The following is a 21377-nucleotide window of genomic DNA, read 5'->3' as shown; positions in this document are numbered from 1 at the left end:
AGAGCAGCACCACCTAGGGGGAACACTGGCTTGAGCAAGGTGCATATCCCATAACGCAGCATGGTCTCTAAGCCCAGGCCTTCCTCTCGCCCAGATAGTCTGTTCAACATAAAACCCACAGAGGCTTTTTGCAAGACGCTAAATTGTGGGAAAAGAGAGTGAAAGAAAGTCAGCAAACATAAAATGAGATTAAATTTTCCGTAAGGTGGGCGGTTAAAAGCTTAGATGACGATTGTCTGATTTAGGGAATCAAGGAAAGGTCCCATTTTTTCACCTACTGTTGGGGAATCGTTCATAACTGCTATCTCATACATTACCTCATTATCTCTTATAACAACGTTAGGAAGCTTAAACTGTTATTATGCTTATTTTTCCAAATCAGAAACTGAAGTCCATGGAACAACTAAAAATATTAGATATGACTTATTGAGAAGCTATTTTATGCCAGGTCCTGGGTTAAGCGCATTGTCTCAATCAATCCTCACAAGTACATTAGAAAGATGCTACTACTACCCCATTTTAAAATGAGGAAACCAAGGCTCTGGGAGACTAGATGATTTGCCCAATATCACAGGGGTCCCAAGTCACATGGAATAAAACCTAGGTCTGCCTTGCTGGTTCTTTTAGGGAGATAAGTAAAGGGCCTGCCTCAGCTGCGGCTGAGGCCAGGCAAGCTCCCACCTTTCTTAAGAATGACTGTTGCAAGTAGTATCGGGGTAGCCTGGGGAGAAGAAGCTGGTAGTGCAGAGCAAAGCTTGTGAATCACCAGCAAGCCTGCCCAGTGTGCTCAAGTGTTCACCTCAGGGCTGCAGCCAAAGACAAAGGACCACCCAGTGCTCTGGAGAAGAGCTGCCCCCATACAGCTGTGGGAGGAGGGCAGAAGTTTTGGAGGGGCTGCTAGATTCCTAGAGGGGTGAGCTGTAATTCTCCTACCAGACCCTGCTGCTGAGAGCCCAGCTGCTTCTAGCTTAGCTCTTCTCCCTCCCACAGGACCTAGGGCCTCACCCACGTCTCTTCTGGGATCAGTAACCTCAGGACACCTTGGCCTGGCTAAGATTGGAGATGTACACTCCTCCTCAATGTTCCCAGTTAGCTACAGCCCCCTCCCCCCAACACACACACACATACAGAGGCTTCTCCGGCCTCCCTACTTCATCTTTTTCTTTCTGAGAGTTTGGCTGCTCGCCCAAGAGACAGATGGAAATTAAGTATCAAGCTTGGGAAGAAATCAGATTCATAGGGAGAAGGGCCATCCAACCCAGGGAAAGATCCAGTGCAAGCACTAGGTGCCAGGAGCAGGAAGCAAGGTGGGTGGGTTCTAGCTTGAGGCTGAAGCTAGGGTTTGGCTTGAGGCTCAGATCAGAGAAGGATGGTTAAGCCAGGTTAGAGCGCGGGTCAGAGTCAAGACCCAAGTCAGGGCAAGTATGAGGCTGGCCTAAAAGCACAACAGATGGGAAAGAGCTTGGAGCCAATTCGAGTCAGATTTTAGTTCTTACTAGCTGGGGGACTCAGCCTCCTACACAATCTTTCAGGGTTGTCGAAAGAAATGCTTGGAGAATTAAAATGTAAACGAGATAATGACTGTAAACTGCCTGCCAGTGCCTGACAAGTAGCAACTGCTTAATAATGAATGGTAGCTGTGCCCGTTATTCCTACCCCTCCGGCAGAGGTTGTGCCTTTGAGGCCGTGGGGCCCAGGGGCTGTGGCCCTGCTCAGCCCCGGGGCCTCCGGCCGGCCCCGGCAATGCCAGGCCTGGCCAGCAGAGGGCGCAGGGCTCCCATTCCCACCCCCACCTTCTACCTCCTGCCCAGGCCTTGTAAAGCTGGGAGAACGAAAATCTTCGGGACAGGGAGAAATGGAATCTTAGGGGCAGAATCGTGGTCTCAACTGGCTTGTAAAAACTCCTGATTTTTTAGCAAAGACTAAAATGCAGCAGCGATGATGCCAAAAGCCATTACAGAGGAAGCTGTGCCAAGTTAGAGCCTGAGGCAGCCCTGCTGGGGACAGCATTATCAAATGGCCGGGAGTATTCAGGACTGCCCTCCCCTACAGCTTGAAAAATCCTTGTGCTTTTCATCCAACATGCATGGCCCTCTCTGTGTCTGGCCTTGCCTTTCCAGTTTCACTATCTTGGCTTGTTGTCCTTAACCTTGCTGTTCACCAACAGGTGCCACAGGGCCCCACAGGCTTGTAACTCCAGTGTGTTCGTGGAAGCCCTCTCTGGGGCTTCCTGGGTGAGGCTTCCTGTGGCTCTTTTAGCTTACAAATGAGGCCCTGACCTGGGGGATCCAGGCCCCTCTTGGCCTACCCGCAAGAGGCCATGTTTGAAGCCAAGTGTAGCTCTCAGTGAGAGCCAGCCCGTGTGTGTGTGCTCAGCTCTCCCTAGCACAAGCCCCAGGCTCTGGAAGGTGCTCCTTCCCCTGGTTGCTTTCCTCTGACCAACATCCCTGCCTGCTCTGGCTGCAGCCCGTCTGTCTTCTCAGCCTGCTCCCTCTTTAATTATCCCAAGAGAAGAGCCTCCTACGTGGGCAGGGAATGTGTGGGCAGGAGCTCAGCACAGAAACATAGCTGCACATCACAGAAATGCAGACAAGAGAGGGCCTTGAAAGATGTGGAGAGAAGGCAGCCTAATGAGCCACAGAGGGAGGGGCTGAGCCGGTGGGCGAGTGGGCGCCCCAAGGACTGCACCGTGACTGGCTCCTCTCCTAGCACTGGACCCGAGCTGTGCGTGTGTGTCAGAACCAGAGGTGCTGGAGGCAGAGCCTATCCCACGCTCTCACACCGCTGTGTGTGTGTGTGTGTGTGTGTGTGTGTGAATACTGGGTTTCCTGGGGACAGCGCTGATATTTGCTGGAGCTGCAAGATCCCTAGAAGAAGCAGTCCCTTCTAAAGCCGGTTATCTGACTGTACATTAAGCACTATATTCTCCCCTCTTTAGTTGTTTCCCCAGAACATTTACTGAAGTGTTGTTTAAACATTCCCCTCTTATCTCAATTGTGATATAGAATATTGAAAGAAGGATCATGTGCCCACACTTGAGCCAGTGTGGCAGTAGCTAGGTGATTGAGACTTCCCCAAGGGAAAGGTAAATTATTCTAGCTATAAGAGTCAAGCTAGGTGGGCCAGCACTCCCCTTCAAAACACACACACACACACACACACACACACACACACACACACACACACAGAAACCAAAAAACGTGACAACCTTGGCAGGTCAAGGCTTGAATCAGAACAGCAATTTCCCTCAGAGCTGAGCTTGGCCCTCTGTCAGGACATCCTGCACTTGCTTCCTTGACCTCTTAGGTTTCTGACTTGTTCTGGGACGAGGGTCAAGGTCTCTTTCCTCTGGTCACCCATACTGACTTTGCAGTTCCCTCCTTGCTTTGATCTAAAGCCCCTGTTTCCTGATCCTGAACAATCCCATTCTCCCTAAAGGCTGAGTTAATCCCTGGCAGAGATGGAATTTCCTGATTTTGAGAAATGATCTTCCACCATCTTAGCACTTCATTTTCATACCCTCTTCTGCCCAAAGTATTCCCCCTTCTCCACTCGACCAATTACTTGGAGTTTTTTTCCTCTTATAAACCATCTTCTTGAAACAATCTATATCCACCACCTTCTGGCCCTCACCTCACCATTGCCCATCTGCATTTAGTTAGAGGGGACAGTATGAGCAAGGTACAAGGGCAATGAACAACATGGAATGCACCATGAAACTATAAGCAATTCAAGCTTCCTTGAGCATAAAGACAGCAAACAAGTAATGAGAATAGTGTGGAGAGTGGTTTGAGAACCTGAATGACAGGAGCCAGAGCCCTGGAATATAGGTAAGCAAAAGGACAATTATTAAAAATGTAACTGTAAGAATTACCATCATGAGAGATACAAGGTGTTACGGAAGTACATAGGAGAGGCACCTAACCCAGGAAAGCTTCTCAGAGGAGTTTCCCCCTCTGTAACCCCTTTCCCAACATCAGCTTCTTTGGACATTCTCCCAACTCCCATGTTAACTAAAACCAGCAGTCCTGTGAGGATAGTACACCCTCTGCAGAAAGGGGTGGCTCCTTTTCCTTTCACAGTTCAGTGCACAGATTTGGGGTCCTCTGTGCTCACCAATGCTGCTTCTTCACTCTCAATACACCCCTGCTCCTTGACCCACCTCGATATGATCGTTGCACTACTCTCTTCCCTTTCTCACTGCTGAAAGCTCCACCTCCTGAAGCCTACTCACTTTAGACTTTGTGACCTACTTCATAGCTCCATCTTCTCCATGTCCAGCTAGGATTTCATGGCCCATTATTTTGCCCTTGTCCCTTTGTTTTTCACTCCCACCCAACTGGCAAAATCTCAGCTTTGGATGAACCGAACAATCAACAGTCTCCATGCTTGCATCCAACTATCTGAGCCCTGCTGGAGAAACTGATACCGCTAGAAATTCATGGTCACCAACTCCTAAGTGGGTCCTCAACACTTCCCTAGTTATCTTACTACATTCCTCTAGCATCCACTTCCCCTTTCCCATTTTATACAGTTTTCTTAAACCATCCTGACTACTAAAATTTCAGTCCTGTCCACTCATACACACACACACACACACGCACACATACACACACACACACACCACTCACTGATAACCAGATCTCCAACTTCACAGAGAAAATAGAAAATATAAGATAACAGCTCCCATTAAATCTATGCACCTCTTATGTTAATTAAGATACAAAACAAGTTGCTATGACAAGAGGAGAAAATATGTAGGGCCTTCAGATTGCAGTTTCTTTTTCATACAAGAGAACCTGGATAGTAAAACAGCTTGAGTATAGGAGACCCAGGCTCCTACTATCTTATCATTCTGCCATCCCTAGTGTGTTATCCTCATGGCATGACTGAAGGTGGCTTACCCTCACATTCACATTCAACCTGCAGGAAAGGGCAAGGAGGAAGAAACAGTCCACTCCTCTCCTATCTCACTTCTACCCACAGCCACGGTCCAGAACATGGTCATAAAGCCACATTTAGCTGCCAAGTCATCTAGGAAATAATAGTTGCTAGCTGGTCAGCCATGACTTATTTTCATCTATAATTATTCTCTTCTAACTTCCTCTTAAAATTGAGTCTCTACTCCTATCAAAAGCTAGAACCTTCCACATGTCCTCTGGATTCCGTACCTCCCTGCCTTCTCAGGAATCTTGCATTGGAAATTAATTAACTTCTCTCTCTCTGTCCCTCTCTCCTTTCTCTCCTTCTTTCTCTCTCTCCCTCTCCTCCCCTTCTCCTTTCTCTTTAGTTTTCCCTTTCTTTTTTTATGATGGCTTGCTCCCCTTGTTTTCCTCCCAGCTCTCTGTCTGCTCCTCTTGGTCTCTTTCCCAGGCTGGCCTTTCTCTATCCAGCCTTTAAATATGGTCTATCCCAGACTTCTAACCTGGCTTCTCATTTCTTCTTATTTAACACACTCTCATCAACTCTATGGTTTGCATTACTTCCTATGCAACCTGTATACTCAGCTTCCTACTGGAATTCCTACCTAGACGTCTAATAAGCATCTGAAACTTACCACGTCCGAAATGGAACAGATTCACTGGTGGGAGTTGCTGTCTGATGGTTACTATTTTCTCTATGAGTGGGAGGCCGGGTTATTTATTGTGAGTGAGAAATGGTATGCGTGAGTGGCGGCGGGGGGAGGGGGAGGGGTGGAGAAGACATGAGAGATTTTGCAAGTCCAAAATCATTGGGAAAACTATTGTGTAAAATGAGAGAAAGAAGGTGATCAGAGAAATTTAGTAAAACTTTTTCTCATTCTTGGAAGCATCATTGTATAAGCACCTGAATTCTGATGTCCAAAATCCCTGGCTTTGAATTGTAACTTTTCCACCTAGTAGCTTTGTGGCTTTGGGCAAGTTACTTAAACTCACTCTCTCTCCCTCTCTCTCTGAGCCACAGTTTTTTTCAGCTAAAATAGTAATCAATCATATTGGACCGAAATATATAGTTCTTGGTGAGGATTAAAAGTAATGTGCTTTGGACAGAGTAGGTGATCACCAAACAGCTCCTATCCAGTTACCAGAAAATTAATTCCTTTTAATCTCATCCTTCTCCCTCATCCTCCACATGGAAGCATCCTCTAAATTCTGTCTACCTCCTGAATAGCTCCCGGATCCATCTTTTCCACTGCCTGCATGACTTTAACTCAAGCCGCTATCATCTGTCACCTGTGTTATGTCATGGACTCTCAACAGGTTCCCCCCCACCCCACCCCCCCCACCGCCCAAGTTGCTCTCCACACCAGCTGCCATAGCAGTTACTCCAAATCTTTTTAAATCTTCACAAATTTCCAGCGTTTCCACTTCTACCTTGCGTGGCTTGCAAGGGTCTGTATTTGCTACTTCCTGTGACTGAGAGGTGTGTTAGTTACCCATTGCTACTACAACAGATTACCATGGATTTGGAGGCTTAAAACAACATCCGCTTATTAGGTCGCAGGCATGTGGGCCCGAAGTCTGGTACAGTATGGCTGGGTCTTCTGCTCAGGGTGTCACCAGGCTGAGGTCAAGGTGTCAGCCAGATGAAATTCTTTTCTGGGTTCTCTGGGGGGGAAATACCTGCTTCCAAGCTCATTCCTGTCATTAGCAGAATCTAGTTCCTTGTGGTTATAAGAGTAAAGTCCCTATTTTCTGGCTGGCTGTCAGCCAGAGACTGCTCTCAGCTAGAGGTAGCTCATTCTCAGGTACTTGCTCTGCGCCTTACTCCTCCCTCAAGCCAGCCACAGCCCCTTGCATCCCTTGTCCTGTGGCCCCAGCCATCTTCAAGCCAGCAACAGTGTGTCAAATCCTTCTCCTTCTTCAAATCTCTCTGACTTCCTCTTCTGTTGCCAACCAGAGTAAATTCTTGTGACTTGGTTAGAACTCGTTGGATAATCTCTTTATCTTGAGGTTAACTGATTAGTGACGTTAATTACATCTGCAAAATCTCTTTTGTCATATAACATAATTGTGAAAGTAGCATCTCATCATGTTTACAGGTTCTGCCCACACTCTAGGGAAGGAGGTTGTACAAGAGCAAGAATCCTTTGGTGCCATTTCATAATTCCACCTACCACAGGAGGGGAGGCCAGGAAAAACGTCCCTGAGAAATGCTGATACCTTGAGCTGAGAGGAGAAGGATAAGCAGGAGTTAATTAGATAAGGAAGGAAAATTTCCAGAGACCATGTGCAAAAGCCATGTTACTGGCTGAATATATCAAAAAAAAAGGGGGGGGGAACTAAAGGTGGTTAGAGAGGTCAATAGGAGCCAGACCACACAGGCTTCAAAGATTCTGTGAAAAGGTTTTCTCTATCCCCAAAGCAAAGGTCAGAAGAGCAGCACAATCAGATTTGTGTTCTGCACATATCACTCTGGCTTTAAGGTGGAGGATGGATGTAAGGAGGCATCAGTAAAAGGTGGTGGACCACTGAAGAAGCTAGGAGAGCAGTGCAAGAAACAGTGGGATAATGTTGGTGCAGATGTAAGCAGACCGAGTCAAGGAACTCTCAGTGGCTAAAATCAACAGGACTTCATGATTGATTGACTATGGGAGGGAGGCAGTTATGTTCCCCAGGAAGCAGAGTCTAAGACAGATTACTGTGGAGGATGTTTACTAAGGAGTGCTCTTGGAGTCAACACCTATGCAAGAGCAAGGATGAAAGAAGGACAGGGTGAAGGGAGAAGCGGAGCAGTGATTCCGTCCCCACAAAGGCCTCAGTCAACCCCGTGAACAGCTGTGCACGTCTTTCAGAGTTGTCCTCTGTTGGGGTGAGAAGGCTGAACCTTTGTACCTCTGTGCTGAGCAGTCACTGAATGCAGGATGCCTCGGGAAGGGAACATGACCTCGCCTGAGCAGGCTTTCCTCGGCTCAGCCAACGCCCCAAGGGGCTGGCAGTTGAGGGCTGACTTCCCAAAGCTTCTCGGCAGCTGAAGAATAAATCCCTCGTATTTGGAGAGGAGGCTGGGCTTTTTGTCACAGCCTCTATTACAGGTGAAGGAGCACAAGGGAGTAAGGCAGCCAGGCTGATTCCTAAATCTGTGACTTGTGCATCTTCTCAGATGCACGTCCAACCATATGCTGTAATCGTTGGCTTACCTGTCACTGTCCCCCAGGAGAGTGGGAGCACAGAATATATCAGACAACTAGCACACAGCCCTATAGCTGGCACATACTTTGCTGAATAAGTGAATGCCTGTCTACTCCTATTTCCACTCCTCTCTCTCTCCTACATTTCCTTTGCTCCCCGCCCCCACACCCCACCGTCATCCAATGTGGGAAAAGTCCAGCAGGTTATCTGACATGCCACCTGTGCTGGAGCTGAACAAACAGCAAATCAGGCTCTTCTGGTCCAGGGCACTCTGATGGGGAAGGCAGGCAGTGCCAGGAGGAGGGGAGTGGGGGTAGACAGGTGACAACATCCCCACCCACCTCAGGCCTAAATCCTCCTTCAGTGCCCCAGCACCTATAAACTCAGTGCTAGCTGGAACAGGTCCTCTCCAAAAGACAAATTGGATAGGGCTCTCTGAATTCCCCATAAACTCAGTCCTCATTCACAGTCTGATCTGCTCTTTGACTGATGCCCCCACCTCCAACAGATACTGCTGGGGGCTGGAGAGTGGAATTTCAAGGTCATATTGGAGTTTCCTTGGAATGGAGAAGAATGGCTAGCCAGCAGGGTTGAAATATTAGTGGAGGCAAGTTGTGCCCAAGGAACTGAACCCACCACCTCAGTCTTGTGCATGTCCCCTTAGCTTTGCTCCCGCTGCACTCCAGTGATCTGGCCCCCTTCCAGTCCCCTCTCATGGGAACCTGACACCCCACACAGGCTGCTCCACCTGCAGGGAGAGCAAACAGGGAGCGTCAGTGTGTCGCTGAGGGTGGGCGCTGCCTGGAGACCACGAGAGCCAGCCGCCTCCTTCCTTCTTGTGCCAGTGCTGGGCCGGTTTTGGCACCAAACCCCACCATCAGCCCAGCCCTCCCCCGTTTATTCTAAGCAGTTCTCTCTGCTACCCAAGCTGCCCTCACACCCAAGTCAGACTCTTCCTCCGCGCAGCCCTTTTGCGCGCCAAGATTCCTCGAGGACAAATGCTGCCCGCCGCCACCAACCCCCTCGCCATCCTTGCCCGCTGCGGAGGGTTCCTTGGGAGCTTTGGATGGGAACCTGGGTGTTGGGCCCCGAGGTGGGAGGTGGAGGGTGTGGGGGCAGATGCAGGGGCTACCCCAGCCCCTTGGAGAGGAGATACGGGGGACTATGTAGCGATAGTGTCGCGGTCACTGGAGCCACTGCGGCATAGTACAGTAACCCGCGGCTGATGCCACTGTGTTAAATGCCACCCCCACGTCCCCTGACCCACCAGGGGAAATGCTAGATCCCACGGCAGCCGCGCCCCACGCAACCTCTCTGACCCTCCTCCCCGCCACCCCGCAACCTCCCTCCCCGCCACCCCTCCAACCACCCGTAACCCCCACCGCTACCTCGCCAACACACGCACACACGCGCGTGCACACACACACACACACACACTCCCAAGAATTCCGCCGAACCGGGACGGTGCTGAAGGGGAGTGGGCGGGAAGGAAATCTCTAGGAGAAGACCAGAGAGAGTAGGGAGGGGGCGAGCCTGAAGGACAGTCCGGGCGGGTGGGGGGAGCGTGGAAGTCCTGAGCGTGGGAGGGGGGCGGAGAGTCACCTGGCGGGACCGAGGCGGACGAGCCTGGGAGGGAGGCGAGCCTAGGCGGGGCGAACAGAGGAGGAGCGGCGGGGCAGGGGCCAAGGTTGGGGGCGGGGACCAGGCGGGGCGGGAGCCTCCGCCCGAACCGCCGCGGGAGCAGGTGGAGCCGCAGCGGGAGCCGGCCCGGCCAAGCCGAGGGAGGCGGTGGCTGGGCTGGGGCCATGGAGCTGCTAAAGCTGAACCGGAGCGTGCAGGGGTCCGGACCTGGGCCGGGGGCTTCCCTGTGCCGCCCGGGGGGGGCCCTCCTCAACAGCAGCGGTGCGGGCAACCTCAGCTGCGAGCCCCCTCGCATCCGCGGAGCCGGGACACGAGGTGGGTGCCCCCCTAAACCTCCTCCACCAGCTCCTCCTCGCTGCACCCCACACTGATAGAGGCCCCCCCTGCCTCCTCAAACGCCTACACCATCCCCTCGCAGTACTCCCTCTCAGTCCCCAAACAGCTCCCCCCGACACTTCTGCCCCCCCCCCCCCCCAACGGCTCATAAAAACTCCATCACAGCTTCACACCACCTGATCAGAGCCCCTTCACACCCCGGTCTCCGGGCCGCACCCAGAGCTACTGGTCACCCCCACACACAGCCCCCTCCCCAACACAGAGCCCCCTTCTAGACACAGACGGTCAGAAAGCAAGGACCTCCTCTTGCCTATCCTCCAGGTTTCTCTTCCTTTTAAACCCAGTTCACAGAGCCACAATGGGGAAGGAAAGAGAAAAGAAGGCAAGCCTGGGAAAAAGAAGAGGGCTGGTTGAGGGAGGGAGCACTATGGAAAGCTTAAATGGGAAGTTAGAGTTATAATCTCCTGTGTCCCCCACCCCAACCCTGAGCCTTCCCAAAAGAGAACCTCACACCTGAGTTAGGCTGGACATTGAGGACTGCTCCCTAGAGCTGCCTGTCTCCATTTCACTCCTCAAGTCCTCCGGCCTCCCAAGGTCGGAATTCTAATCAAGGCACTGTCCCTTCTGTCTTTCTGTCTCCAAGTCCCTTCCAAGCCCCTTCTCCAACCTGCCTCTCCTCAGGTTTCTTCCTCTTAGAGCCTGGCTTTGCCCTTTGTCTCCTATCCCTTGTACCATCCCCACTCCCCACCCCCACTGCTTCCACTTACTCAGTCCCCAAAATGACTTTCACTCCTCCCACGGGCCAACAGCCACATTTTCTTGAAAACCCAGCTCACAATATATGTTTTTCCTTCCTGCACCCTTTCTTTCCTTAAATGTCTCCTGGACACCTATTGTTGTAGCTGGGCTAAGTCCTGGGGACACAGGAATGAAACAGACCCAGTCCAGACCCTCACTGGTCCATAGTCAAGTGCAAAGGGGAGACAAACCAGTGGGAAAATAACAGTCAGCATGAGAAGTCCCAGGAGAACCCGGGAGCTGGATCTTGAAGTTGAGAGTTCAGTAGGGAGTTCAGTAGGCAGAAAAGGAAGGAGGGAGATTCCAAGAGAGGGAGCAGTGCTGAGCATAAGGAAATTATTCCATGTTCAAGAAGGGAAAATGGGAATACATTTTAACTTGAGTATTTACCCCACAAAATAATGTATGTTCTCTCAGACCAGTTGTTACACACTCTCACTTAGATTCTTTCATTCAAGAAATATTTATTGAACCAGAGATAGTGCTAGGCACCAAAACGAACAGTTCCTATTTCATGGAGCTCACAGTTTAGTGGGAAAGACAGACAAGTAAGCAGGGAATTGCAGCACAAAGTGGGATTGTGCCTTAGGAAGGCTGTGGGAACACAGAAAAGGAGCCCTAGCCTAGGGAACCAAAGCTGGCCTCCCGAGGAGTAATTGAATAAATATTAAAAAGATGAGGCAGAGCTAGACAAGTGAAGGGGCAGGAATGGCAAAAAGCATTCTAAGTAGAGGAACAGTATGCTTAAGCACCCAAAGTTTAAATCTGGGATACTTTCCTTCAGTGTGTCAGTTTCTGAGAGCCTGAAACACACACCATAAGAGAGGATAAAGGAACACTCAGGATGATGACCAGCCTAGAGGGTTTATGAAGAGCTTCATATACCTGGCTAAGGGGGTGGATTATTTTTTAAGATTTTATTTATTTATTTGAGAGAGCAAGCATGAGCTGGGTGGCAGGGCAGAGGGAGAGGGTGAAGCAGACTCCCCACTGAGCAGGGAGCCCGACGACTCAGGGGCTCGATCCCAGGACCCTGAAATGATGATGTGAGCCAAAGGCAGACGCTTAACCCACTGAGCCACCCAGGTGCCCCCAGGAGAGTGGATTTTTATCCTGAGGTCAATGGCGACTACTGAAAGGCTCTGTAGTACAGCCAGGATTAGTTCTATAGTGTAGAGAATGGATTGGAGCACAAGACATGAAAGGTGGGGGGTGGGGGGACGCTTTAGAAGGCTATTATATTACTCTGGTGAAAGATGAAGTGGGCTTACACTAAAGTATTCGCAGTGGGGATGGAGAGAAGTGGGTGGATTTGAGAGGCACTTCTGGAAGTGGAAACAACAGAACTTGGTGATTCATTAGAAACGGAGAGGGAGGAGGAGGTCAAGGGATGACGTCTAGGTATCTGGCTTGGAAAATTGGATGGATGTTGGTGTTATATCATGAGAAGGAGAACAAAGGAACAGAAACAGGTTTGAAGGAGAAGATTATAAAATCAATTTGGAACCCACTAAGTTTAAATGCTGGTGAGATACCCAGGTGGGGTTGGCCAGTGAGCTGTCAAATCTGGTGGTCAGGAACTTAGGGGAGAGGTACCAGCTGGAAATACAGACCTAAAAGGTCTTTGCCTACAGGAGGTAATGGAAGCCTTGGGAATAGATAAAACCATACAAAGGTTTGGATGTAGGATGTAGGATGAAAAGAAAAGAGGTCCTGGGGCAGGATCCTGAAGAAGATTGATATTTAAAAGCCAGTGAAGGAAGGAGAGTCCATGAGGAAACCATCAGAGAGACAAGAAGGCAAGGAAATGATTTCAAGCAGGGTGGGATAAGTGATGTCAAATGCTGCTGATGTAAGTCTGAATAAGGACAGAACAGCATCCTTCAGATCCAGTAACGAGGAACTCCTGACGAGGAGGAGTTATGGGTGTTAAAGCCTGACTACAGTAGGTTGAGTTTGGGACAGTGGGGAAGGAGGTTCTGAGAAGTGAACCAGGGCGTGTAGACAAAACTTTCCAGAAGTTTGGTAGGGAAAGAGAGGCAAAGAAAAAATAGGATAGTGCTAGAAGTAGCGTGGGGTTGAGGAATGGTGTGTGGGGTGGGCGAGTTGTCTGGGGGGGCGTGTGTGTGCAGTAGAGGCAAGAGTCTTTTTTAAATGTTGATGCAGAATGGGCCAAGAAAGAGGAAGATTGAAGGTACAGCAGAGAGCAGGGATAGTCAACAGAGCAGGGGACCCTGAGAAAGCAGAACATGAAGTGATTGAGAGCACAGGTGCAAGAACTGGCCTTTCTCATCTGGATGTTGTTATCCACACAGAGTTAGTTGGCTGTTACCCAGGCAGTCAGAAGTTACCCACGAAGACTGTTAGCCACTCACTCAGATATTACCCCCAAAGATGCATGTTAGCCAGGCTCACTCCAGTGTTACCAGTAGAAATGTGGATTTTAGCCACATTAGCCTTTTTTTTTCTTCAGATTTATTTATTTGAGAGAGAGAGAGTGAGAGAGCACACACGCACACAGAGGGCGAGGGGGAGGGAGAAGAAGCAGACTCCCCGCTGAGCAAGGAGCCCAATGCGGCGCTCGATCCCAGGACCCTGGGATCATGACCTGAGCCATGACGTTCAACCGACTAAGCCACCCAGGTGCCCCACCTACATTAGTCTTATATGTTATCCATACAGACCTGAGTGCTAGTGTTCACACGGCTGCTACCCACAGAAAAACAGATGTCACCCATGGTTACTTTAACATTGCTCACAGTCATTTAGATGTCACTCATCCACCAAACACACTTGCTTTTGTTTTATTATCCACACATAGATATTGCCCGTGGTCACTTAAGCAACCTTTTCCAGATATTACTCATAAAATCACAGATGTTACTCTCACACATTCAGATATTACCCACAAAGACTCAAATGTTACCTGTGTTCGCTCAGGCACTCAGTTATTGCACTAGGTCAGATTCGTATCTCACTTAACATCTTAACATGTTAACATCTCAGGTCCATGCCCACAGAAACTTGGATACTTCTTCTGCTTACTCAGCTACTACCATCATCACTTGGATACTCCCCCATTCACATTCAGACCTCTGGATATAATCCATGTTTCCCGAAGATATTATCTACAAAACGAGATGTTATCCACAGACATATCTACAGATATTACTCCTGTTCACTCAAATGTTACAATTGTTTTTGCTCTTGCTCACTTCAGCAGCACCTATAATAAAATTGGAACAAATGTTACAACACTTGATCAGATATTATCTAAACCTACATGTATCCCACACTCCATCAGGCATTACCTACAGACACGTAACTGTTACCTTTCTCAGACCTTGTCCACAAAAATACGTATTACTCTCACCCACCCAGGTATTATCTATCACAAAAACTAAAGTGTTACCCAATTTTCACTTTGATATTACCTACACATCCTTCCATATTATTTTTGCTCCCTCAGTTAGTATCCATTGACATTTGGATATCCCCATTTGCCCAGCTATTATCCCCAATCAGTTGCATGCTATCCATGCTCACCACAGACACGTGGGTATTACCTTGATGTCTTTGTTCACGGGCGACCAAATCCAACATACCAGTGGAAGGCAGGATTTGAGGCATCAGCAGCTTCAGTGTTATTTCTTATAAAGTCCTGATTTTTGTTTTATGGCACATTATCTGGATTTTTGTGCTCCTACGTTCTCTGCCATCATCTGGACAGAACAAATGCAGATCCTCTAGACCCCAGAAGCAGAAATGAACTGTCACGGTCTTCTGAGTTCTCTGGCTCAGCAGGATGATGCCCACAGGTAATCAAGGCACTAATATCTATAAGGTGCCTCTCCCATTCTCCCACCCCTACTGTAAGTTCCTAGTTGTTGAAGCCACTGTGATCACTCCTATTCCACCACACAAACGCACATGGATGCATACATATAGGCAGAAACACACACACAAGTCTTCATTCCAATTGCTTTTTTGTGACTTTTGAGAAAACCAATAGACATTTATTTATTTACTTAAGTAGGTTCCATGTCTAGCATGGAGCCCAACATAGGGCTTGAAATTACCACCCTGAGATCAAGACCTGAGCTGAAATCAAAGTTGGAGGCTTAACAGACTGAGCCACCCAGGCACCCTACTAATAGACTTTTATAGTAGTTTCAGGTTTACAGAAAAATTGAATGGAAAGCACAAGAAGTTCTCTCTCTCTCTCTCTCTCTCTCTCACACACACACACACACACACACACACACAATTTCCCCTATTTTTTTTAAAGGTTTTATTTATTTATTTGAGAGAGAATGAGAGAGAGAGAGAGAACATGAGAGGGGGAGGGTCAAAGGGAGAAGCAGACTCCCTGCCGAGCAGGGAGCCCGATGCGGGACTCGATCCCGGGACTCCAGGATCATGACCCGAGCCGAAGGCAGTCGCTTAACCAACTGAGCCACCCAGGTGTCCCAATTTCCCCTATTTTTAATATCTTACATTAAGGCAATACATTCATCACAACTAATAACCCAATATTGATATATTATTAACTAAATTCCATAGTTTACATTAGGGTTCACTCTCTTTGTTATATTTTATATTGGTTTTAACAAATGTGAAATGTGTAATAACATCTATCCACCATAGTACCATATGAATAGTTTCACTGCCCTAAAAACCCTGTGCTCTACCTTTTTATCCCTCCCTCCCTCTCCCCAGATTCCTAGCTCTAAGATTTCTTTTTCACATCTCCTAACTGTTCAACAGCAAAGACTTGGAGAGATAGTGGTGGCTGGAAATAAGGTAAATAGCTGGGAATGCCCAGCAAAACAGCAAAGCGGCAATTTTACTGGGACTCTATTTTCTGGAGACCCATGCAAACTGGGAACTTCATAACGGTGTCTCATCTTTCTGCTCCACCAAGTTCAAAAACACACATGGGACACATCAGCTGGATGAACGAATGAGAAAGGTGCTTTCTATACTTTAGAGTGCTGTACCAACTTGAGGTGTGGTTATTGATTCAAGAACTAGTTGAAGGGGCACCTGGGTGGCTCATTTGTTTAAACAACTGGCTCTTGATTTCGGCTCAGGTCATGATCTCAGGATCCTGGGATAGAGCCCAGCTTTGGCTTGGGCTCCCTGCTCAGCAGAGAGTCTCTTTAAGGATACTCTCTCCCTCTCCTTCTGCCCCCTCCCCCATTCTCTCTCTCTCTCTCTCTCTCTCTCTCTCAAATAAATAAATAAATCCTAAAAAAAGAACTAGTTGAAAAGAGACACCCAGAGGAGGATCTGAGAAAGATGATAGAACTAGAGAGATTAAGGAACGGGGCAAGGAGGGGTGGGGTGGGAAGATCAGTGGGCTGGAAGGAGACACAAAAAGTACAGGATAGACTACCAGCTCTTTTTCTGGGTCCAGGGACCTCTCTGCAGAGCTCTCCCTCATAAATGTTCTTTATTTACACACACAGACACACACACACGCCCCTCAAATTTGCTACACATAAGCCTTCATTGGAGAGGGTGACGTGCGTCTCTAGAGAAACAGAGGCAGAGAGAAGAGGGCGTGCTGGAGCTTTAGAGGCACAGAGGTGAAGCATGAATGGGGAAGGACAAAGCAGGTGCATTTGTGTGGAAAATGACAGAGATTCACTCAAAATCCATTAGCCAGCATGTGTGCACACCTCCTATGTGCAGGACATTATGCTAAGTGCCAGGGATATGCTGAAGAACAAGATGGCCATTGCCCCTGTCCTCAAGAAGCTCAGAGTCCAGTGGGGGAGATAGAGAGTTAAACGTAACACAGCGAGCAATGCCACACTGGAGTAGAGAGAGGCGGAAAGAGGCACTGAGATTCAGATTTGATTGGGAGAAGGAGGCAGCATGATGAATGACAGAGGGGTGAGGAAGTAGGAGGAGGCAAAGCATTTTAGAGATCTAGAGACTCGGCTGCCATTCTGATTCAGCACCTTACTTAGTTGTGTGATCTGAGCAAGTAATGTTACTGCTGGGTTCTGTTCAGGGATTTCTTGTAAATAGCATGCACTCATGCCTATAACCATTTTTTAGTAAGTTGGTTATTGTTATGAAAACAGTTTAATTCAGAGCCTAACGCAAGAGTCAATGTATGGGGCTGCAGAATGGGAACTGCCCCTCTACGCCCTTCCTTCCCCACAACCTGGAAGGCTCTGTCCCTGCCCCCTCTCCCTTCAAGCTCTAGTCTCCCTCATGCTGAGGCCATGGGTTTGAGTGACTGAGTCCAGTTTAATTCAATTCAATTTTGTTTGGGTCAGCTTGGCTGTGATATAGAGGCCCAAAGATGAATCCATCCCCCAGTAGACAATGACACAAATGAATGGGGTCAGCCCCCTGTCTAGCCCAGAAACACTAGTGTCCCTCCTGTGAGCTTCCACAGCACTTTGTATATTCTTCAACTTCACTCCTTATCATGCTATGTGGCACTTATCTGTCATATATCCAAGTTTCCCTCTAGACCATGGGCTCTCACATGGCAGGGAATTTGTCATGTTCATCTCTTTGTCCCCAGCGCCTAGCATAAAGGGAGTCCTCTGTAAATGTTTGTTGAGTGAGAATGAATGTTTGGAGATAATTAAAATACAAGGCAGAAAAGAAAAAGCATTCTAATAGATATTTAAGGAACATGCATGGGTCAGAGAGGGGGAGATTAACTCCAAATGAGGCATCTAAAAAGGCTTTACAGAAGAGGGGGCAGTTAATCTGAGTCTTGAAGGGCAGTGGTGAATAGGAATTTACCAGATATAGAAAATGAGTTTGTGATGGAGGGAGGGTATTGTGAAAGAACATTCCAGGCTGAGAAATCAATGTTAGCAAGGGAGGAAGTCATGAGCATGCATGATGCCTTCAAGAAACTGAGTCATCTAGTGGCTTAAGTGGGTGCTTTGCAAGAGGAGGTAAGAGGAGGAAGAAGACAGTTCTCAGAGGATCTGGAAGACATGCCAGAGGGTTGCAGACAGTACAGAGCAGGTGAAGGAGTTTGTGTTTTTTTGGTGTTTGTTTGTTTGTTTTGTTTTTAGGCAATAAGGACATGACCTGACCTGTGTTTCAAAAAGTAGTGGGTGGTCAATGTGCCAAATGCTACAGGGAGATCAAGTAGAATAGGGTGAAAAGAGACCTTTGGATTTGGCAGTTAAAGCTTCGTAATCTTGGGAAGAAGTGTCCAAATGGTGATGGAGGAGACAGATGGGGCACTGGACTGTGATGGACTGAGGGGTGAATGAGGAGATGCAAATAATCCTTTCAAGAAGTTTAGCTTAAAGAGAAGGGAGAATTTGGAGCAAAGCTTGAGAAGAGACAGACTTTCTCAAGGAGAGGAGGAGTCAAGCCAATCTCACTAAGCCTCAAGGGGTTAGAAGCCTGAAGGATTCAAGTTCACCACCCACTGCATGGGAGGAGGTGTTCCTGGGATGCAGAGGGATCTAGCTGGGTAGCCGAGGTGGGGAATAAGCGGGCTTGGAGGGTCTGGCTGAGTGGGAGCCAGACTCCCTGCTGCCACCTCTCCCTTTTCCTACCCCCAGAACTGGAGCTGGCCATTAGGGTCACCCTTTATGCAGTGATCTTTCTGATGAGCGTTGGAGGAAATGTGCTCATCATCGTGGTCCTGGGACTGAGCCGCCGCCTGAGGACTGTCACCAACGCCTTCCTGCTCTCACTGGCAGTCAGCGACCTCCTGCTGGCTGTGGCTTGCATGCCCTTCACCCTCCTGCCCAATCTCATGGGCACGTTCATCTTTGGCACAGTCGTCTGTAAGGCGGTTTCCTACCTCATGGGTAGGTGAGACAACCCCCGCCCCCTGCCCTCCTTTCCTAAAGTCCTTGCTGTACATAGGGGTCTTTCCCTGCGGGGCCTGAGAAAATCACGCTGGTTGAGTGTGTAATACAAGTTTCCTAAGTGACCCCTTCCTCTTCCCTTGTTTAGGGGTGTCTGTGAGTGTGTCCACACTAAGCCTCGTGGCCATCGCCCTGGAGCGATACAGTGCCATCTGCCGACCGCTGCAGGCACGCGTGTGGCAGACGCGTTCCCACGCGGCTCGTGTCATTATAGCCACGTGGATGCTCTCTGGACTGCTCATGGTGCCCTACCCGGTGTACACCGCCGTACAGCCAGCAGGAGGGGCCCGTGTGCTGCAGTGCGTGCATCGCTGGCCCAATGCGCGTGTCCGCCAAACCTGGTGAGGGGGGCCCATTACCTATTCCTGGGAATTCCCTTCTCCGTCTCCATCAGCTGCTTCCTACCAGTCCCCAAAATCCTCCTGCGGCTGCTCCGATCCTCCGATTCCCTTTCCGCACCCACCACCCTGGGATTCCCATTTGGGGCCGCTCCGCAGTTCTCTAGCCCTTCCCAGCAGCACCCCCAAATCCTACTTCTACCTCAGGGACATGGTCACCAGCCCTAGGAACAACCCCCCTGGCTCTTCTCCATCCGGGAGTCCAGGCGGACGGATACCCGTGTGATTGATCGCTCTGTCTGCAGGTCGGTCCTGCTGCTCCTGCTCTTGTTCTTCGTCCCGGGTGTGGTCATGGCTGTGGCCTACGGGCTCATCTCCCGCGAGCTCTGCTTAGGACTTCGCTTTGACGAAGACCGTGACAAGGAGAGCCAGAGCCGAGGCCCAAGCCAAGGAGGGCTGCGGAGTGGGGCGGCACCAGGTGCGTGAAATCCAGCTTCGCACTCTGCCCCCGGCCTTGGGAAGCGGCGGGGCCTGGAGTGGGTGGAGCAGAAAGGAGCGTGAGCCGGCAAGGAGGCAGGAAACAGGGTCTGGTGGGGTGGGGCCGGAAGTCGAGAGGGCTCAGCCCGCTGCTCTGACCCCCCACTCTCTGTGCCCAGGTCCTGTCCACCCCAATGGGCGTTGCCTGCCCGAGAATGGGCTGGCTGGCGAGGATGGTGATGGCTGTTACGTGCAGCTTCCGCGCTCCCGGCAGACCCTGGAGCTGTCCGCACTGACCGCGCCCACTCCTGGGCCAGCATGTGGCCCCCGGCCCTACCAGGCCAAGCTGTTGGCTAAGAAGCGCGTGGTGCGGATGTTGCTGGTGATCGTTGTGCTTTTTTTCCTGTGTTGGTTGCCACTGTATAGCGCCAACACGTGGCGTGCCTTTGACAGCTCTGGTGCACACCGCGCACTTTCAGGGGCGCCGATCTCTTTCATCCATTTGCTGAGCTACGCCTCAGCCTGTGTCAACCCCCTGGTCTACTGCTTCATGCACCGTCGCTTTCGCCAGGCCTGCCTTGAGACGTGCGCGCGCTGCTGCCCCAGGCCTCCACGAGCTCGCCCCAGGCCTCTTCCCGATGAGGACCCTCCCACCCCTTCCATTGCTTCGCTGTCCAGACTGAGCTACACCACCATCAGCACACTGGGGCCTGGCTGAGGGGTAGAGGGGGAGTGGAGGCTGAGGCGGGACACACCCATTCCTACAAGCAGGGACCCATCCCGACACACAAGAGACACACACCCACTGACATAGGAGACTGACACCCAAAAGCATGGACTAATCCCAATGCGCCCGCGCACCCACACCCACACCCACCCACCCACACACACACACACACACAAGTGGCTTACCTGACACAAAAGAAACAAACCAGACTGCCACACAGGAAATTAGGCACACTCTTGATACGGGACTGAGCCTTGGACTGAAACATGGCACTGACCTTAGACATACACACACACAGCATCCCTAGCAATGGACTCTCTGTACCTAGGGGAAACTCAGAGAGGCTGGCCTGCCTCTCATACACACATGGTAATGGCACTGATTCTTTAGGGCTCCGGAGCCTGGCAAGGTACTGACTCCTGAGATGCTCCAGGCTGCCCCCAGTTTGACCTCACAGTGCTCTTCCCCATTTTAGCACTGAAAATACCAACCAGCCTAATCTCACACTGCCCTGACCAACAGGCCGTTTTGCACTGAAAAATCCCTTCATTCCTTTCCACTTCAGTACTATGGCCCTGCCCCTCATCCCTCACCCAAACTCTTCAAGAAATAAAAATGACTTGGCTTCCTCCTGAACTTCCTTTCTGGACTTTTTCCGGGGGGCAGGTGAGGGGCACAGGATTTTTTTTTAAAGATTTTATTTATTTGACAGAGAGAGACACAGTGAGAGAGGGAACAGAAGCAGGGGGAGTGGGAGAGGGAGAAGCAGGCCTCCTGCTGAGCAGGGAGCCTGATGCGGGGCTTGAACCCAGGACCCTGGGATCATGACCTGAGCCAAAGGCAGACGCTTAATGCTGAGCCACCCAGGCGCCCCTAGGGGCACAGGATTTTGTAGAATCCTCCCTATCGGGTCCCTCTTCCAGCTGCTCACTCCTGTGCATGACCCCTGCCAAAAAGCCCATGGTCTGCGGCTCGAAGGGGATGTGGGTATTCTCTCTGGGTTGTCATCCTGGACTCACCTAAACACCAGTGTCATACAGTGTAGCTGGGGATGGGGGTGGGATATCCATGAGACATCATG

At 49.9% G+C, this 21377-nt stretch overlaps 1 protein-coding gene across 2 annotated transcripts; it reads left to right on the top strand.

The window, feature by feature from the left end:
* Window positions 1-9843: 9843 nt before the first annotated feature.
* On the top strand, window positions 9844-20932 carry CCKBR (cholecystokinin B receptor). Of its 2 annotated transcripts, none has more exons than XM_036095912.2 (5): window positions 9844-10067; window positions 18443-18694; window positions 18843-19095; window positions 19398-19570; window positions 19749-20932. In XM_036095912.2, exons 1-5 carry the CDS (start codon window positions 9917-9919, stop codon window positions 20285-20287), a joined length of 1368 nt encoding a protein of 455 aa, XP_035951805.1. In that variant the 5' UTR covers window positions 9844-9916; the 3' UTR covers window positions 20288-20932. The 2 variants fall into 2 exon arrangements, with proteins under 2 accessions (XP_035951805.1, XP_035951806.1); XM_036095913.2 differs by lacking the exon at window positions 9844-10067 and adding an exon at window positions 17779-17891.
* The last annotated feature ends 445 nt before the right edge of the window (window positions 20933-21377 follow it).

This window comes from Halichoerus grypus, chromosome 11, assembly GCF_964656455.1.
Source record: "Halichoerus grypus chromosome 11, mHalGry1.hap1.1, whole genome shotgun sequence".
NCBI classification, from domain to species: domain Eukaryota; kingdom Metazoa; phylum Chordata; class Mammalia; order Carnivora; family Phocidae; genus Halichoerus; species Halichoerus grypus.
Note: the sequence above shows the minus strand (reverse complement) of the source record. Positions and strands in the feature narration are given on the sequence as shown.